The sequence below is a fragment of the Rhinolophus ferrumequinum genome, chromosome 11 (genome assembly GCF_004115265.2).
Source record: "Rhinolophus ferrumequinum isolate MPI-CBG mRhiFer1 chromosome 11, mRhiFer1_v1.p, whole genome shotgun sequence".
NCBI classification, from domain to species: Eukaryota; Metazoa; Chordata; class Mammalia; order Chiroptera; family Rhinolophidae; genus Rhinolophus; species Rhinolophus ferrumequinum.
Window position 1 is genome coordinate 16,276,242 of NC_046294.1, and position 20,166 is coordinate 16,296,407.

The window sequence follows — 20,166 nt, forward strand, 5'->3', positions numbered from 1 at the left end:
CTCAGCATCAGCGTCTGCACCAGGGAGGAGGGGCCTGGCTTGGAGAAAATTTGCCTGAGCCGAGGCAGGTGGACAGCCAGGGCCCGGCTTCCTTCTGGAAGGCCCAGCCCGACCCTTGCTTTACCTCATGAACCCTACGGGACTCAGCCCCTCAGAGAAGTGTCCCCAGGAGCCACTTTCATGTGACACAAAGTACATTCACACTGTTTCATGGGCTGATTCAGTCCCCCAAGTCCTAGTAGCAGGTTGAAAATAGAAGTGCTTGTCATACATCTTCTGTGGATTAAGGTTTTCTCCATAGAAAGCATACACCATGCCCTTTAAAACAGAGACTTATTTGAATTTTTTTTTCAGTGCAAATGAGCAGAAGCCAATGGGGGGAAAACATTTTCAATCAACATGTTAGTTGTAAATATTGCAATATTGAATTTTGCAGAAATTTATATTTATTGCTTATTACATGTGATAGGCAAAAGACTTGGAACCCACCCACTCCAAACCTTAGCCATTTAGATGGAAACTCTAGCAGCTTAGATATAGTTATATTCTAGAAATTAAATTTTTTTTAACCATTTGATAGCTATCAAGGTAAAATATTTTTGAAAGCGAAGATCGAGTAATCTTATCCATCCTTATTAATCTCAGAACACTTGAACTGGCTGCCTTGCAATTCATTTAGCCATTATTTTTCGCTTCTTGTTCAAGGGGAGAAAAATCTTGCATTTTCAGCTTGTAAATGATTCTTGAGGTTAGCATGCACACAGGGAGAAATAAAACCCGTGATTTTGGGGAAAGAAGCAAATTCTCTCCAGGCTGAAGTGGTCCTTCTGTGGACTGAGAACAAAATTAATTCAATTCAACAGGTGTTTATTGGCTGTCAAATGTGGGTAACAGAGATTGGTAAGACACCTGCCCCGTCAGTGGCGAGCGTATGGTCTAATGGCGGCGGCTGCCATAAATCCACTCTTGCAGTGCTTTGTGATAAGCGGTTTAATTATTAGGGGCCGTTAGGGGAGCTCTGAGGAGGGTGTGGCAGGGAATCCCCAGGGAGGGAAGAGGTGATGTTAGACTCAGTCCTGGAAGGTGACCTGGGGCTCAGAAAGGGCCCGGACATGGTCCTGAGTCACTGAGGTCAGTTTCTGCATGACAGTAGTAGTGGCACATTTCTGGAATGGACCCCCTTGTCCCTGCCCATCCCCAGACACATTTCAGGTGGTATGATGTGTGGAGGGCTTCGGATGCTCCCACAGAGAAGATTCTTCTTGAGCAGTTAAACATCCAGATGTCGCCAGAAATATAAGTGGGAGCGAGGTTTTTATACATAGTTCACAAGTGACCTGAACTTTTGTCAACTGGTTTGTGAACCACACAGTTCAATGCAGTGATTAAAACAACAATGTTCCGAGCCCAGCCTGGTGGCTCGGGCGGTTGGAGCTCTGTGCTCCTAATGCCGAAGGCTGCTGGTTCGATTCCCACACGGGCCAGTGCCAGATGGCTCAGTTGGTTGGAGCGATGGTGGGCTGCGCCCCCTGCAACTAACAACGGCAACGGGACCTGGAGCTGAGCTGCGCCCTCCACAACTAAGACTGAAAGGACAACAACTTGACTTGGAAAAAGTCCTGGAAGTACACACTGTTCTCCGATAAAGTCCTGTTCCCCTTCCCCATATATATAATAATAATAATAATAATAATAATAATAAAAAAACAAAAAACAAAAAAAACCCGACAATGTTCATTCCATGGTTAGGCCTTCAAGTTGCAACCTCAGGGCCACATGTATTTATGTAAGCCTTTCTTTAAAATAAACTATTAATAGAAGTTTTAAAAATATATGTAAAAAGTAAAGTTAACGTCCAATTTTTACAATGGTGTCAAACATTGCCCCGCATTTACAGTCTTTTTTATGTAGATGTGAACTGGGCCCTGATTAGAATGGGACCCTGGTGGCAAGTTTGGAGAGAGGTTTGTAAATACCATTCTGGGCAGCTGGAGCGGGGAAAACTTGAGCAGAAGAGACTGCACCTGGGGAAGGAAGGGCGTGTGGGATGAGACAGTTACAGGTTGAGTGACTTCGCTGAGCTCTTGCAGCTGCCCTGGCCTAACTCGTCCCCAAATAATAACATTAATATTAACAACATATCAGGGCCCGTTCCCATTGGTACAGCGCATGCTCGGTGTCAGCCAGGGACGTGCATTCTGACATGCAGCTTCATTCAAACCTCACAACCATTCTGGGACGTGGATATTAGCAGCCTCACTTTAAATGAGGAAACCGAGGCACACAGAGGGCAAGTCACTTTGCCAAGGATATCCATAGGTGGCAGAGCCACGGGGCGGCTTAGGAGCCTCCTCAATAATCTCCATTAGACTCCCTCCATTTCTTTAATGGGGAAAATGGACATTTCCTTGTCCCATTTAAGGTGCTAGCAAAACACAGCTTCAACAGACACGTCTAAGTAGACTGCTGCCCCAAAGCCCCTCCTATATAGAGATCTGGAATTGCCCCTGAAAATAGCCCCCACCCCCGGCTGACCTAACTGTCCCTGCTCTGTCCACCACCCTGCACTACAATCACTGTCTCCCTCATGAGGGTGAACCTTTGAAGGGAGGGGCCGTGCTTTCTCGGGCTTTGTTGTCCCACCACGTGGTGCTTGGCCCAGCACATAGTGGGTGCTCCAAAATGTTGCTGAATGAATGAATGAAATGAATGAATGGATGAATGCATGAATGAATAAAGCAAATAAGTAATAAAATCAGGAGTCAAACCCAAGCCTGTCTTACTTCAAAGATTTCTCATTCATTTCATTTCATCCAGCGCAGGATTTAAACTTCTCTGTCTTACCTGCCTTGGCTCCGAAAGTGCTGTTACAGTGTCTCCGGGGGGTGGCTGTGGATGTGGGTTTTCTTCCTGTTACAGAGGAGAAGTGGAGGCAGAGGGATTAAGTGGGAGATGTTTAAGGACATGTCCAGGGCCACATGGTTTGGTGGAGGCAGCGAGAGGCGATAGACCCAAGGATGATTTGAAATTGGGAGACCCAGTCCTCCCACTGAGTGGCCCCTGAGCTCTGGGGCTTATTATTGGGGTGAAGGGCGAGTGTGGGAGGCTCCTTGGCTCCTTCTGCCTCTCTGGCAGTGGACCCCACCTGGGCCAGCTCCCCTTCCCCTGCAAGGTACCAGGACCTCCTGCAGCCACATGAGGCAAAGCTTGGGGATGAGAGCTGGCCTGGGCCTGGAAAGTGGGAGCTGGGCAACTTCCAGTTTCTTCAAGGTGAGTAACAAACAGGAGCAGTTAGAGTCCTTTTGACTGAGGTCATGACCCCCACCTACCTCAGTAAACATCAGGAGGTGATGTTCAAGTGTTAGTCATAAATGGGGCTTTTCCTGGTGACCTTCAAGCTAGGTTTAGATTAGTCCTCTGAGATGGAAGTGACTCCTGGGGCTCAGTTGTGTCTTCTGTGACAAGATGGAACCTGCCTGTGCTCCCTCCAAAAGCCCATCAAGAGCCATGAGAGGTGATAGGCGTGACCCTGAGCTTGGAGCTGGGCCACTGGTGTCCACTCCCAGCTCTGCCTCCTCCTAGCTATGTGATCTTGAGCAAGTTTTGAAACTTCTCTGGACCTCAGTTTCTTCCTCTGTAAAATGGGTAACATCCTGGACATCTGGGGAGGATCAAATGCAAGAGTGGATGGGTCAGCACTGCTCTAACACAAAGGATTATGTTATTGTTGTTTGTATTATTGTCACCAGCCCTGGTGGGAGGCCTCTAAAGCGACTCGCTAATTTACAACCAGCGCAGTTGGGGAGTTGGGAGTGTCCCATTTTGCCAAAAATAGAGCATACTTTGCCAGGACCTCTTTGGTTTTCAATACTCAGTTCAAGCCCGTGCCGTCAAGGAAGCCTCCCCTCCCCTTTTCCAGCAGGACCGCCTCCTCCTTGTGGATGCCCTGTGCCTGGGATGCAGAGCTGTTGCGGATCAGGCCCCCAATACTGGACCATGAGGCCATGGCTTAGGGGAGGCGCTCGGTGAATGAACAAATGAGGGACTCAAGAAATGAACAGAGGCAACCCAAGGCACAGGGTGGAGGCGAGGACAAGGAAAAAGACTTCAGGGGCATAAGCTGGGGGATAGAGACCCAGATGGAGTGGGCCAGGGGGGCTGAAGGCAGGACCAAGGCCCTAAGGACGCTGGCTACTGGGGTGTCTTTTCTTTTTCCAATTTTTTAAAATTATGGTAAAATACACATAACCTAAAATTTACCATCTTGACCATTTTTAAGTATGCAGTCTGGTGGTATTAAATATATTAATAAAGCTGTACATCCATCTCCGTAACTCTTTTCATCTTGTGCCCATTAAACACTAAAACTAAACTCAGTACCCACGAAACCACACACGCCCCCACCCCCAGCCCATGGCCACCACCGTTCTAGTTTCTGTCTCTGTGAAGTTGATGGCTCTAGGTACTCACACGAGTGGAATCGTGCAGTGTTGGTCTTTTTGTGACTGGCGTCCTTCACTCGGCAGATCCTCATGGTTTGTCCACATGTCAGAGCTGCCTTCTTACAGCTGAGTAATACTCCCGTGTGTTGTATGCACCAGTTTGCTTATTCACTCACCCACTGATAGACACCTGGGTTGCTGCCATGTTTCCGCTAGTGTCAGTGGGCTTCCTTTTGAACAATTTTTTTTAAATACAAGGAAACCTTACTCATTTAGACTAACTATAGGAAAGCCGACTTTATAATAGGCTCGAAAAATAAAGCACTTTTTTTACTTTGAAGTTCCAGCAGTAGCTTCCCCTCAGCTAACAAAATACTGCCTCCTGTAGGCCTCAGGGCAGCTGTTACAGGAACCAGGTTCTCTAATTGGATCACCAGTTGCTTCTGTGGAAGAGAAATGTTTCCAAAGGGCTGGGGGAGCCAGGTTCGTTCCCCAAGTTGGCACCTACCTTGTGATTTAAAAAACAAAAAAATGTTATTATCGGGAACAGTGTGTTTCTCCAGGGCCCATCAGGTCCAAGTCATTGTTCTTCAATCTAATTGTGGAGGGCGCAGCTCAGCTCCAAGTCCAGTTGCCGTTTTCAATCTTTAGTTGCAGGGGGCACAGCCTGTTTCTTCTCTTTTTTATATTATACTTCAGTCCAGTTTTTTTTTTCTGAATGGTCGCCATTAAGTTTATGTAATAGAAAGTTTCATATTTAGAGTATACCATTTTCTTCAGCATGCTTCCTTTCTCCATTTCCTTGTGCTGCTTCATAAATTTACTCTCTCCTCTTTAATGTTTTTGTTCCCCCATGTGGGAATCGAACCGGCAACCTTGTTGTTGAGAGCTCATGTGCTAACTAACTGAGCCATCCTGCCGCTCTCTACCTTGTGAATTTGACTGCAGTGCGCAAGCCCATTTGTAGAGGCCGTGGATGGCGAGGGGTACGCAGGAAGGTGCTAATTAAACTCCAGTCTGGGTCCACATCAAATTACTACAAATGCTTCCGAATTGGGATTTCTGGATAAAGTGGTTTCTTCCCATTTATCTACATACTTCTTTTTAAACATTTTTAAAATTTGAAATGATTTCAGACTTTAAGACAAGTTACAAGTACAAAGAATTCCCAAATGCCCTTTATGCCAATTCCCCAAATGTTAGCATTTTACCATATTTGCGGTATCAATCTCTTTTGCCTTTTCTCTCTATGTATATATTGTATCTGTATTGATCTAATGCATATACACATATACAAGTTATTTCTTTCGGGGCTGTTTAAGAGAAAGTTGCAGACATATGCCTCTTTACCTCTAAATACTTCAGTATTTAGTGGAGAACGAATGCAAACCAAGACAGGGTCAGGGTGATGACCAGAAAGTTGGGTGTAAGCTGGGGCATGGAAGAGACCCTGAAAACAAGTCCGGAGAAAAGGCACTGGTCCACATTTGAGGTCCCAAGTTTCAATGAAGTTCTACCTGGGCAATTTTATCAGGGCCAGCACTGAAGATGGGATGAGATAGACCAGTTTAGAGGCATCTGAGAGGAGCTATTCTTCTGTGACTCCCAAGCTTTTCTCCTTCATCCTTGAGCCTATCTCCTGGCTGTCCTGCCCCAGTCCCACACAGGGTATACCCCCCAGGAGGGTCCAGAGGAAGTGCCTCAGGCTTGGGGTTCAAACCCTAGCTCTGCCTCTTACCAGTTGTATATTCTTAGACTAGTCATTTACTCCCTCTGTCCTCAGTTTCTTGGGCTGTGAAATGGGGGTATTTTACATGGTTGTTGTAAAGAGTCAATAATCATAGCAGTGGTGGCATGATAGATATCCTAGTACTGGCTAAAGCATGAAGCACAATTCCTGGTTTTTAGGGAGAGTTCAGTGCTAATTCCTTTTCCTTCCTTGGCTCCAGATAAGCCCCCTCCATCCTCCGGACCAGAGAAAGACCCCCCCCCCACCCCTCTGTGGGAATAACAGAGAGAGTGGTCTGAGGGTGGAGTGACGGAGGAGGGGGCTATCCCCCTGCCTCTGCTGATGCCTCCCTCGGGGAAAAACCCACAGAAGAGTTGGCAACAAATCTGCCAGTCACATGGAAAGCCAACGGGGCCAAAAAACGGGGTTGTGGGGAATGTTTGCTCAGTTTACTGCAAACAGCTGGAGAGCTAAGGACCCCTCAGGCTCTCCACAAAGGGAGGCAACTCTGAGGAATAAAGGAGCTCGGGTCAGGCCTGCCACTCAGTTGCTGGTGATGTTAGATGGTCCCTTCTCTCTGAGCCTCAGTTTTCCCATCTGTAAAATGAGAATGCTCCTGAGGGCCACCATGTGGGAATTTTGAGGGGATCGAAATGAGTCAAGAATGTGAAAACCCTCAGAACTAGAGGAGGAAAAAGCTCTGTGGGGAAGGGTAGGCACCCACTTCACCCAACTCTGCGCTAGGACAGCAGCAGACGTAGTAGGGCTGAATAACTACTTGTTTGTCAAACCCTCCCAGGTAGGGCCCAGTCTTTCACCAAATTCTAGAAACCTCATCCAGGACTGGGGCCACGGGGCACCACGTTGGGCCCAGAACTTTATTGGGACTGCAGTGCCTCCTGGTGGCCAGTGTGAGAAACTGCAGCCCTGATCCTGGCCAACAGGGTGTGTGTGGCCCTTGAAGCTTCCTGCAGGGGCCAGGGAACCCACCCTGGGGAGAGCAGGGTCTCCCAACACCCAGTGACTCCCCCTCAGTCTTGGCTTCCTGCAGAGGCCGTGCCCTCTCCATAATCCCTTTCTCCCCATCCCTGACAGGGATTCAGGCAATGCTGATTGAACTGAGGAAACAAACAGCCAAGTTTCATCCACGATCACACAAGCCGCAGGGCCGCCTTTCGTCCTTCATGCCCTGCCCTATGGCTGGTTTCCTTGAGGCCCCTCGTCCTGTAAGGTCTACTCTTCCACCCTCATGCCACAGCCACCGCTTACAAGCAGTGTGTGCTGAGGGACCAAGGCCTGGCTCCCTTTCCTACAGGTATTTTGTCACCCTCAGCAGGGTGTGCAAAGCTGCCCCAGTGCTACCAAACGTAGGAGCCTAGGCCCTGGCTCGGGGAGGCGCTGCTCTGGACTGCTCACAGTCTAGTGGGGAGCAGGTAAACCAGTGCATTAAAGCAGGGAATTCCATGTTTAAGAGGTAAGCCCAGCCCGGAGGTCAGGGAGGTAAAGTTGTGCCCCTCGCGCTGAGCCTGGGAAGCCCAGTAGAAGCACTTCACAAAAGAAGACACGCAACAAATTAAAGGTGCAACTTCACTGGTGATTTAAAAAATGCAAATTCAAACAAGAATTCGCTTTCCTCCATCACACTGGCAAAGATGTTCAAAACACTATGACTGGTTCTGGCCCTGAAGCAGGAGGGCACACTGCTGGTTACTGAGGAAAGGGGCACGTTTCTAGAAGACACTTTAGCCATGTTTATCAGAGGTCCTAAGGTGTGTGTGTGATTGAACTCGTATTTCTCGTCCTTGGAGCTTCTTCTAAGGTAATCACCATGAATGTATTGAGGGATTTAACGAGAAGGATGCTCGTCACAGGCCTGTTATAATTTCAAAGAATCAGAAACCTGTGTGTCCAACAGTAGGTGAGTGATTTCATAAAACAGTTTGCCCATGTGGTGAAATGCTATGCAGCCATTAAAAATGATGTGGTGGAAGAATATAGAACAGCATAGAGAGATGTACACAGGATAGTGTCGGTTAAAAAAAAAAAAGTATACAAAAATTTTCCCCGTGTGTGTGCGTGTGTGTGTGATCGTGTTCTTCTTTTGCTTTGTCTTGGTTTTTCAATTTTTTTCATATAGAACATAGATAAGTGTGTGTAATGAGAAAAAAGGAGCCACGAAAGTTACAGAGAATGACATACAGGTGGTAGTAGTTGTTAGTCAGCCGGATGTATGAGGGGTAGAAGACATAGCGGTTAGAAGGAAGGGAGCACGCAGAAACGTGGAAGCCTAAGGCCACTGTGTGTTGGGGTGTGAAAGCTGTCCTGTGGGACTGGAAGCCAGGAGGATGTGTGTGTGTGAAGCAGGCAGGAGTCTGTCCTACCTGGGGAATCCTGAATACCACCGTAAGCCTATTTTGTAAGGCTGGCAGATTTAGCAAAAAACAAACAACAAAACCTGCATACTCATTTAAATATGAATTTCATGTAAGCAATGAATACCTTTTAGTGGAAGTATTTCCCATGCAATATTTGGGACGTACTTATAATAAAAAAAATATATTCTCTGTTTCTCTGCAATGCTAATTTAACTAAGCACCTTGTATTTTATCTAACAGTCCCAGTGGGGGCTCTGGGAGCCAGTGAAAACCTTGAGAGAGAGTCATGACAGGAGCAGATGTGTGAGTTTTAGGCGCTCTCTCTTGTTGTATTTGAGGGTAGTGAGCCCGAGGGCAGAGAAAGCCATTAGAAGGTCTGAACTTGAGCTTGAGCTCTGGAAGTCTCCAGTGTCCAAGAGGCCTCAGAGTCATGGGGACCCCATTCTGCAAAGACAGTGGTCAGTGCCCACTGCACAAGGGGCCTTTCTCTGAAGCTTTCCTCTACTCCACTCCAAATGGTGCTCATTTCCTGACTCCTGAGATCACACAGCAGAGTCCAGCACCCAACCAGAAAGCACCATTTGGGATTCTGACAACAGCTTTGAAGTAGTGTTTTAAAATGACAAAAGCAATTCCTGTTTATGGTAGGACAAATAGAAAATTCAGACCACCCAAAAAATGAACAAAAGGAACCCCTGTACCTGTATTTTTACCCCTGGAAACTTCTAGTATTTTCTAAGGATGCTACTCCACCTCTCCCCCTCTTTTTTTTAAGATAACATTTACTTAATAATTCATGAACATCTTTCTAGGTACTAAAATGCTATTCTGTAGCATCAGTTTCATTCATTTGTTTATCAAATGTGTTTATTGAACACCTACTGCGTGTTAGCCACAATATTAGGCATTAGACAGAAGGGGTAAACAAAGCAAATATATTCAGATATATTCTCTATTTGGTGGAAGGGAGAGAGAGACAACAAACAAAGGGGAAAAAAAACTAAGTAAATACATAATAAGGAGTACTAAATTCCAAGAAAGAAACAGTCTGCAGAGTAAAGAGTATCAGCATGGATCTTCCATTTATGGAAATATCATCCTTTATTTAATCAATGTCCTATTACCAGATATTTTGGTTATTTTCAGTTTTTCTGTATAATAATGTCATGATGAACTTTCTCGCTGGTTAATTATTTGTGCCCATATAATTATCTCTTTCAGACAAATTCCTAGAAGTGGGAGGTCTGGCTAAAGACATACAAACTTTTTACTTAGGTTTTCTTTAATATATTTAAACACAGTTTTGTATTTTCTCTATAGTTGACATCTCTTTTGTCTTTAAAATGACAGGCTGTAAAATTAAAATTTGGGGTGTGTACAGTTTTATGAATTTTAACACATCCCCATACAGATTGATGTGCTCGTCACCACCTTTGGAATACAGGATGGTTCCACACATCAGTGTAGCCCTTTGGGGTCAAACCCGCCCCCTCCCCCAGGCCCTGGCCAGCAGTGAGCTGTTCACCATCCCGGTCCTGTTGCCTTTCCCAGAATGTCGGATGGCACCTAAGTGAAGTCCTACATCACGTAAATTTTGAGACTGGCTTCTTTTCCAGACCGAATGCTGCCTTTGCAAGTCATCCGTGCCATTGCTTGTGTCAATTATTGTTCCTTTTGTCTCTGAGTAGCATCCCATTGCCTGGCTGCACCAGTTTGCTTAGCTATTCACCTGTTAAAGGACATTTGTGGTGATTGTGAACAAAGCTTTTATAAACATTTGCATGCAAGTTTGGTGTCCCCCCCACCCCGCCCTCAAACATGTCTTCATTTCTTTAGAGTGAATGCCTAGCAGTGGGATTGCTGGGCCATGGGGTTAGTGTATACTTAATGACGTAAGACCCTGCCGCCCTGTCTTCCCACCAGCGACGCAGGAGAGTTCCAGTGGCTCCACAGCCTCACCATCACTCCGTGTCGTCAGGTTTTCTGTGTCCATTGCAGTAGGTGTGTAGTGATACCTCACTGGGCTTTTAGGTTGCATTTCCATAGTGGAAATGCTCATTTGCCACCTGTATATCTTCTTGGGTGAAATGTCTGTTCAAATATTTTGTCCACTTTAAAAAAAATTATATATATATATATATATATTACAGTTAACTAAATTCCACCACACCTTCTTCAGATGTCACTCTTTTTTCCCAAATGTCCTTTGTTCCAGAACCTCACTGAGGATGCCACATTATACTCATGTCTCCTTAGCCTCCTGTGGTCTGTGACACTTTCTCAGACTTCCCTTGTTTGGAGAAGCATTTTCAGGGCTTCGATTGTGCACGCTGGTGAACAGGAGCACCTGGTCAGCTTGTGGGTGGCTGGCCCAAGCACCCACACTTCTGCCCCCCACTCTCCTCTGCAGATGGGTAGCTCCTTGAGGCAGGGATACTGTCTCCACCGGTGCAATCAGCCAGATTCCATGCACGTTCGCTGACGTGTCACCCCAGTTACTGCTGCCCCTTCAGCCTTATTTATGGGGCCTGGAGCAAACTAGGGACAGCAAGCTGAGCTCCGGACAGAGCTCAGTGGCAGATGAGGTGGGTTGGAGACATGATCAATGGCTAACCTTTCACCTCCGCCCCCACCTCCACACGACTGTTTGGACAGCAGTGGGTTTAGTCAGTGCCCTTTAAATAGCATGAAAGGGCCCCATGCTGGCCTGTTTTGTTTAAGGAGATTACATCGGAGCTGTGCTTTCTGCCATAGGGTGAGTGAGGCCAACTCACCCAAGAACAGAGCGCGCGGCTTGTCCCCCACAAAGCAGATGTTTGGAGGGAAAATAGATGTAATCAAAACCATGGAGGATAAAATTACTCAGACCCCTTCGACATACACTCCATATGCAAGGGCCTGTGCGCAACTCCACACACACACACACACACACACACACACACACACACACACCACCCATGTCCATACCCACCCACGCGTGTCTGCAGAGCAATGCACGCTCGCACATACGCACAATAGCACACATCCCATTTGTGTGCCTGCACTTGACCACACAAGCTTGCATACTCTGTGGGCAACTACACATATGTTCCCCACACCCATGCACAGCTGCAGGCCGTGCCACATGCCCCGGGGCACACACACTTGTGCACTCGGAAGGAATACACACACAGATGCCTCCGGCACCCTCTCCCAAATGGCTTCAGAAGTTTGTTCTTTTTAAATAAATCAGTCATAAAAATAATTTCTCTTTAAATCATAGTCATAAAAAAAAAATCACAGTCACCTTTGGAAATCTCTTAAGGGCTTTCATGTCGAAAAAAAAAAGGTTAGACTAGATTAGAGTGACGCCATTTAGTTGAACCAAGACAAATGGGTAAAGGTTAAGGGAATGAAGAAAGGTTTTCTATTTGAAAGCCAATAGCCAGGACCGTCCAGCCGCAGCCCAGGCAGGTCCCAGAAGAGGTTCAGGCAGAGGCCGAAGGGCCTTCTGGAGCTCCTGATTAAGAACGTAACTTTGAACTGAATGCTTCCCACTTCATCAGAAGTGGTCGACGGAAATAACATTTACCAAGGGCTGTTTGAAGGGCGTGCCATACAGTCATGGCCACCCTGGCGTGCGTACCTTCTGTGAGGCAGGCTGTGATTACTCTTGATCTTTTATGCACCTCGCTTGATTCCTCTGGGTTGTCTGGGGTTTATTTCCACATCAAGACATTCTACTGGGATTACGCAGATTGGGATTACAGAGTCTTGGGCCGGACAAAGCCCACAATGGAGGGGTGTCAGCAGAGCACCAGGACAGAGTCTGTATGGGAGCTGCCCTCGGGAGGACAGGGGAGACGCCGGACCTGCAGGCAGATGGCCTGAACCCAGGTGGGGCTCTTTGCTTCTCAGCTTCATGCCAGCACTGGGTGCCATCGGCCTGAAGAAAGCTAACCTGGCAGCTGGGCCAGCTGAGAGTCTCCCAGTGGCCTTTCTTCTACCCCGGTGTGCAGCATGGTGGATGTGGAGCTGGTTCCTGGCAGATGCTGGACTGGATTTCCTGGACATTGAAATGCCCAAGCCTCCTCCGTGAAGCCTACCTCTTTGCTTCTCCTTCTACCTCCTGACCCCTCCCTGCTTCCCTGCTACTCCCTGCATGTCTGTCTTGGTCTTCTACCCACTCTCCCTTGGTGAACTCATCTCCTCCTCCCACTTCAGCTGTCAACCTTTAACGGTGGCATTAGTCATTGAGTGCCTCTTTTTCATGTATCCTATCCACCGTTCTCCTCATTGTCTACCAGGATGAATTGGCTCATTCATTTGTTCAGCAATGTTTTCTTCATGTTCGCTGTAGGGTGCTGGCACATGGTAGGTGCACAAAGGTAGCTGGACAGAGTGACTGCTCAGTAATAGGTCTGTTAGAAAGTGTCCGTTTATTCTTCAGCAACTTCTTATTGCATGTCTGCCTCCTGCCCCATCCTGGGTTAAGCCCTGGGCTGAAAAGGGACAAATGGCATGAGGTCCCAGCCCTCGGGACATGCTATAGGAGCAGCTGGACAATCAAGGCTTGATTATCTACTAGTCAGAAACTAGCAATTGGAGCAGCTGAGCAGAAGATGGAGGGATCTCTATGGCTGTTGCAGTCTGGGCAGGCTTCCTGGAGAAGCTGGTGCTTGACTGGACTTGAAGGTCAGCTAGAAAGAAAGGGACATTCCAGACAGGTGGCCGGAGGTGGGTGTGAGGAGGACCCAGGAAGTCAGTGGTTTCCTTTGGTCTGCAGGAATTCCGCCTGAGTCGTGGAACCTGTTTTCAGCGGTCGTCTTTGTTGAGGAGGGCACTGCAGAGCGAGCTGGCTCACAGCACCCAGGCTCGGGCCACCATGCTGATTCTCCACCCAACCCCTCAGGATCTTCTACTCAGAGAGCAATCTGCTGCTTTGCCCACGCCCAGCACTGTCACCCAGCCTACCCCTGGCACCCAGCCTCAAACAGGCTCGATAAGCTAGGGGCCACCTGAGGAACAGCAGTAGGAAATACAGCTACTTAGTCAGGACAAGGGAGGCTCAGAGAGGTGCGACAGCTGCTCTAAACATCTGCAGGGCTGTCCTGGGGCAGGGGCTGGAGGTTTAGAACCAGGACCAATGAGCCAGACCTCCCTGCGACACACATGGGCTGGCCCTAAGGACGAATGGTCCGGCTGTCCTGGAGTCAGTAAGCTCTCTGGCACCAAAGCCTGGATTGCAGCACTTGGTGGGGATGCCGTGGGGTAGGAGGAGGTTGAACTAGGTGCCTTCCAGTCTGGGGTCTTTGGACTGAGTACCCGAGAGGACCTTGGCCTGCCATTCTGACCAGTTGGGAGGGCCACAGAACCTTGGGGGAGTTCTAATTTGTGTCTAAATTAGGGACCCAGCCTCAGGATTTAAAGCAAGATGACCAATAATCCAGACTGAGATTAGGAGGCATTTTTTTTCTTCTTTGAGACCAGAAGCGTCACTCCCATTTACCTCTCCGCCTTTCCAGTCAGCTGACGTTTGCTTGGATACACACATGCCCCCATTCTTCTCCCCATCCAGATCCTAAGGGAAGGCCCACCGGTGAGTAAAGTGGGAGGGACACTCTACTGGGCTGAGGTGTGACACCACCCTGCCTGCTCTCCCCACTCCAGGTGGCACATGCCTGCTCCCCTGTGCAGATGAGACTCATGTGAACTGAGAGACTTGAAGTCACGGGCAGACCGTGCTGGAGCTGGGACCGAGAGTGGATCTCCCAACTCTTGGTCGGGTGGTTTTGGCACACACGGTGCTGTCTCCCATCTCTCCTGTTCTCGCTGGTCGCAATGGGTGGCTGGAGGTGGGGAAACCGGATTCTTACTTCTCGCCATGGAAGGCTGGACTCGGTGAGCCTAGAACCAGCTCAGCGCTGAGGGGTTTCTCTCAGGTGCTGCATCATTACGCCCTCATCCTCAGGGGCTGGTCCTTCTGCCCCCAGGGTGAACACAGCAGGTCTTCTTGATTATGTGAGGCCGCTGGATTCCTTTGCCTCTACTGCTCTCCCTAAGGAAGAGGGACCCAGGAGCTGAGAGGCCACACTCTCTCACCAGTTAGCACATACGTATTCCCTGCTCTCTCTCTGATCTCTGTCCGCACCTCTCCCAACTCCCGGTGAAAACTAGGAGTTGGGGCTGGTCCCTACCAACTCGCAGTTTCTAGAACATGGAGCTCCCTCTGGGCAGCCCAGCCGCTATGGCTGTGTGGGGTGGTCCCAATCCCAGGATGGATGCCAGAGGATGCTGGAAAGGTCCTCAGGGTCATGGGATGAGGTCTGGGGAGCAGGGCTATGGCAGGAGGAGTAGGGGTTGCTCCCTCCAGGAAGTTGCATAACAAAGATGTTTATTTTTGGTGAGGCTGAGTGGGATTTCTTCTCTTAAAAAAAACAAAAAACCCAAAACATAAAACTTATTTGTCTGCCAGGAAGATAAATATCTTTGCTGAAAGCTCTTGGCCCGGCTGACAGTGGCAGTTTGCATGCTGCTGTCACTGAAGCCTTGGCAATCTGCGAGTGCCTGGGCTCAGATGGGTGTCATGCGTGACGCCTGCGGTCCAGCCCACCATCCCGATGGCATCAGCACTGGTAGTGACTCTCAGAAGTGTCCTCCCAAAGCTGCTTCCAGGCCACTCACCTCCACCCCCTTTCCTTGGTACTTTGGAGAGTGAGGTGCGAATGACAGAAGCAAAATGTGCCACTCAGCTTCCCCAGCACGAAGAGAGCCCCCAGTGTACACAGAAAGCCAGGGATGAGAGTGAACCTGAAGCCTTGGCCCCCAGGACCTGGACAGAGTCAGGAGACCTGGGCTAGAGGCATCGTCCTGACACTTTATGCCCGTCGTTTGGACCTATTCTCAGAAGAGGAAACTGAGGGTCAGAGTGACCCTCATGCTTGTGACGATCAGCACTTGTGCACGTGAAAGGTCTTGTCAACGCTCCTCACACTTCACAAGAGTCATAGACAAGGCAATGTGGTTCAGAGACGGGCTCACACCCATCTCCAGACACGGCCTTGTGCCCTTCCCACAGTGCCATCCGTGCTCCTGCACCCAGGTGCTCCCGGGAGGGTCTGCCCACTTGGAGGACTTCTCCAGAGTCCGAGTCCTCTCCTGTTCTCAAGTCCAGTCCAGAACTGGGAATGACACTGGCAGAAACCCACCCAGCGGCACTGTGCTGAATGCTTCACATCTTGGCCTCTTTAATCCCACAACTACCCTATGAGGATACCTATCCTACAGGCATCTTCATCCCCATTTTACAGAGCAGAAAACTGAGGCACAAAGAGGTTAAGTGAACTGTCCAAAGCACACAGCTAGAGAGTCGTCCCTGCGGGAGTCACACCCTGGTGCCTGGCGCAGAGGCCAGTGTGTCTGCCCAGGGTGCCCACTGGGCTTTGTGGACACGGACAAGCTGCTTCCATTCCACCCTCCACCCTGGCCGCTGCCTCCTCATCCTTGAGCTGCATGGGTTGACTTGTCTTTTCAGCTCTAAGCTTCTAGGAATCGGGAGGCAGAGCCCCATTTTGTCAGCTGGCAGAGGCTGTGGGCCTGGGCCTCGAGCTTTGTGTAAATCTAGCAGTGCCCACGTGGAGGGGACAGGACACTGCTTGGCCAATAGGTGAGACCAGTGGGATGGTGGGGGCGTAAAGGGATATAATTCCTCAGCACTGGATTCTTGGGGCGGAATTTCCACAGCTCCTGCTGAACCCCAGACAGGACCAGGCCAAGAAAGGAGGGGCGTTCTGTCTGCCTTGATGTTGGCCTCACCTCCTCACCCCAGGCGCAGATGGGCCAGACATGGCTGCTGAATAAGTTTTCCGTCCCACCCCAGGCATATGAGGCACTGGGTCAGCATCCTCGATGCCCAAAGGAGAAGTTCTGGCAAAGGGCATCCTTCTCTAGGGATGAGCCTGGGGTCATTGGGGTGGGAATTAAAGGTCATAGAGGTCAGATTGGTTGACCCAGAGTCACATAACATTGATGCTGAAAGCGGTTCTTTCTGAAATAATGTCAAAGAGGCTCAGAGAGGGAAAGAGCCTTGTCCAAGGTCACACAGCATATTCATGGAAAGCCAGGATTAGAACCCTGGCCTCCTGACCTCACATCCAATGTATACCCCCTGAGAGGGAAAAGGCAGGAGATGGCTCCCCGTCCCTCCCTCCTCTCTTGCTCAATTCAGCCATTGGTTTCTGACCTTGTATCCTACTCCCTCAGCCAAGGAGAGCTCCCTGAGTGAGCCAGAGTTACCACCTGACTCTGACACCGTGGGGATGGACAGCAGCTACCTCAGTGTGAAGGAGGCTGGGGTGAAGGGTCCCCAGGACCGGGCCAGCGCTGACCTCCCCAGCCCGCTGGAGAAGGCCGACTCGGAGAGCAACAAGGGCAAGAAGCGGAGGAACCGAACCACCTTCACCAGCTACCAGCTGGAGGAGCTGGAGAAGGTCTTTCAGAAGACCCACTACCCCGACGTGTATGCGCGGGAGCAGCTGGCCATGAGGACGGACCTCACCGAGGCCCGCGTGCAGGTCAGTGAGTATGTCTGGGGTGGGATGGGAGAGCAGGGCCTGCCCTTGGGCTGCTGGCTCGAGCTGACACTGCCTGACTGTCCCTCAGCCACACCTCAGCTCTTCACCTCACCAAGGAGAGCCTCCAAGGCTCCTAGCCTGCCCCTCACACCCCTGTTCCAGCCAGGACAAGTCTGCTTTTATCCACCTTAATATCAGGCTTTTGCTCTGGTTGGAGCAGGGGTGAAAGCAGGAGGGCTCTCGGTGGAGGGACAGGAAGCCTGTTAACTGTATTTCTGGGCTCTACGTGGTGTGAGAGTCCAGGCCCTTTCAAGAAGGAGAAGATGTCTGGTTTCTGATCTGGAAGGCCTGGCTCTCAGAAAGGAAACAGGATAAACTTAAAGACACCCACAGCAGCTCGATGGGCAGAACTAGGGAACAATCCAGCTCTTCCTTCTGCCCAGGATGGCCCCCCTATTCCTCAATCGTTCAGGTCCCAACTAGATTTACCTCCTTTGAGAAGTCTTCCTGCCCACCATGGCAAAAGCACTAGTCCCTACCACCACCTAGCCACGCAACACAACACTATCCAACACAGCATAACCCAACCCAACCCAAAAAGTCCAACACAGCTCAACCCAACCCAACAAAGTCCGACACAGCTCAACCCAACCCAACGCAACCCAACCCAACCAAACCGACCCAACAAAGTCCAACACAGCTCAACCCAACCCAATAAAGTCCAACACAGCTCAACCCAACCCAACCCAACCCAACCCAACCCAACCCAACCCAACAAAGTCCGACACAGCTCAACCCAACTCAACCCAAACCAACACAACCCAACACAACAGAACACAACCAAACCAGGTTACCTACTACCACATTATCCTATTTTATCTTCTTTGTAGAATTTATGACTGGCTTAAAGTATTTGATCTGCTTGTCTCCTCCCACTAGAAAGTGAGTCTTTGAGGGCAGGTACTGTCTGGTTGTTCATCACTGTATTCCTACCAATCAGAGAAGGCTGAACTCAGAGCGACAAGGGCAAAAAAGAAATATCTGTGGACCAATTGACCTCTTTTGTCCAGAGAGGTGCGTTCCCCCACCTTGCATGAAATTCAGCAAAGAAAGAATCAGAAAGGAAGCCAAGACCTTTGAATACCTCAAAACAGGTGACAAAATTCACACACTAGAGCTCAAGCTTCAACTTAGCACAAAATAAATCTTGCTCAGTTTGCTTTTCCACCCCAGAGCATGTTAGAAATGGCAAATAAGGTGTTAGATAGCAGTTCCCCGCCCCCCCCCCCTCCAGTGGGTTAGGGAAATCAACAGTTTGAGAAAAATACTATTATTTATTTATTTATTTATTTATTTATTTATTTATTTATTTATTTATTTAAAGCAGCTCAGCTCAGCTCAGTGGGCCTTTCAGTGCCGGGACAAAGCCCTTGGTTACTCAGCAGGCCCGAGGGCGTCCCCTGTTGCATTAGGCGTCAATAAAAGGTTCATCACTCTCTACCATGTTCTGTTTATTAAGGCAGAGGCATTTGTAATTCAGGCCAGAAATGTTTTCATTCTGCAATAGCTAATGTGAAGAGGACTAACAGTTATCAGTAAATATGTAGCCATCCATGAACTTCAGGTACCCAAAGTAATTCTGGATAGTCAGGTTGTTTAACCATAAGTTCCTGAGAGCAGGCTGCCTGTTTTATTCCTCTCCAGTGCTGAGCTGGTGGGGACAAACCAGTTCCTTTCCTGTGCGGGATGTGTACACATACGTGTGTGCATGTGTGTGCTCCTAACAAATGGATGGGAATATCCAGGAGTAGAATTCACTTAGTATCGAAAGAAGGATGGCTCTTTCTGTACAAGACATGGAAATGACATTGGGGCATGTCTAGCATTTTTCAATCACCACCTAAAATAGAGTATTCTGTCTGCCCACGAGCACACACACAAACACACACACAATTGACGCCTACATCGGAAAATGGAGCTGAGGCAGCTTACAATGAAAGATTTACTATTTTCTTTATTTTCATCTAAGAACAACAACAACAACTTCATGAAACGGAAAGGTAATTATGCCAAAAATCTAGGCTTAGGATCATAGTTGTCACTGAGCACAAATTGCAACCCTGAGCTTCCTGGCAGCCACGGCAGAAAGGGAAACCCGAATGGGTTGTGTATCTTATCATCTAAGGGGAGGATCACAGAATTATAGAATGTTAGTGCTGGAGAGGATCACCTGGTCCTCTCGTTTGATAACGAGGAAGAAGAGGCCCCCGAGGTGGGAAATGATTGCCGGGGATCAGGCGAGTCAGGAAGAGTGACTCACTGGCAGTGTTGAGACTAGAATCGAGGACTCCCGAGTTCCATCCCACTGCTTCTTCCACTTTAGTTTGCTGTACCAGGACACATGCCAGATTGTTCCGAGACTTTTCTTTGTATAAAGGCAGCAGGGTGGGTGGGATCTTCATGTGCGTCAGACCTCTGGATTGAGCCCTGAGCCCCACAGTGCCCTGGGGAGTGGAGGGAGTGGTGATGGAACCCCCTGCCTGCCTGCCTCTGTTGAGTTAGTTCGGGGCCCGTACTCAGCTGGTGGGAAGCCAGGTGCCTGGCGTAGAGTGGCGGTGGGGACAGGGAGGAGGCGATGAGGGCGCCGAGATGGACCTTTCCTGGGAAGAAGCCCGGGGTTTGGCCCTGCTCCAGGGGGCTGAAGGGGCCTCTCTCTGCTGTCTGGGATTCCAATCTCCGCAGCTGGTGTCTGAAGACAATAAGACAGAGGCCTCCCTCCCTCCCTCGCCCTGGGCCACCCCACCCTGGCCCCAGATGGGCTGCGGTTAGCAAGGCCTCTGCCAAGACAGTTGGTTCCTTGGGGAGAGGCCTGTGCTGAGTGGGCCTATGCTGGGGTGGTCCTGGGGTGAGACATGCAGACTGGAAGGCCAGGACCTCGCAGGCCACTGTCCTTCCTAGGGCCGTACAGTGGAGACAGGCCTGGGGCACAGAGCATTTGTGGCGGGGGCGGGTCGGGGTGTCTCAGAGTCCCAGGCTCCGGGGGTCAGAAATGGAAGGCAACTCCAAGC

At 49.3% G+C, this 20,166-nt stretch overlaps 1 protein-coding gene across 1 annotated transcript in view; it reads left to right on the forward strand.

The window, feature by feature from the left end:
• ALX4 (ALX homeobox 4) overlaps nt 1-20,166 on the forward strand; it is a 46,534-nt gene that overhangs the window by 15,805 nt on the left and 10,563 nt on the right. The window contains exon 2 of the mRNA XM_033119157.1: nt 16,788-17,098. Within this exon, the coding sequence (XP_032975048.1) occupies nt 16,788-17,098 (311 nt within the window). The remainder of the gene's footprint in view (nt 1-16,787; nt 17,099-20,166) is intronic.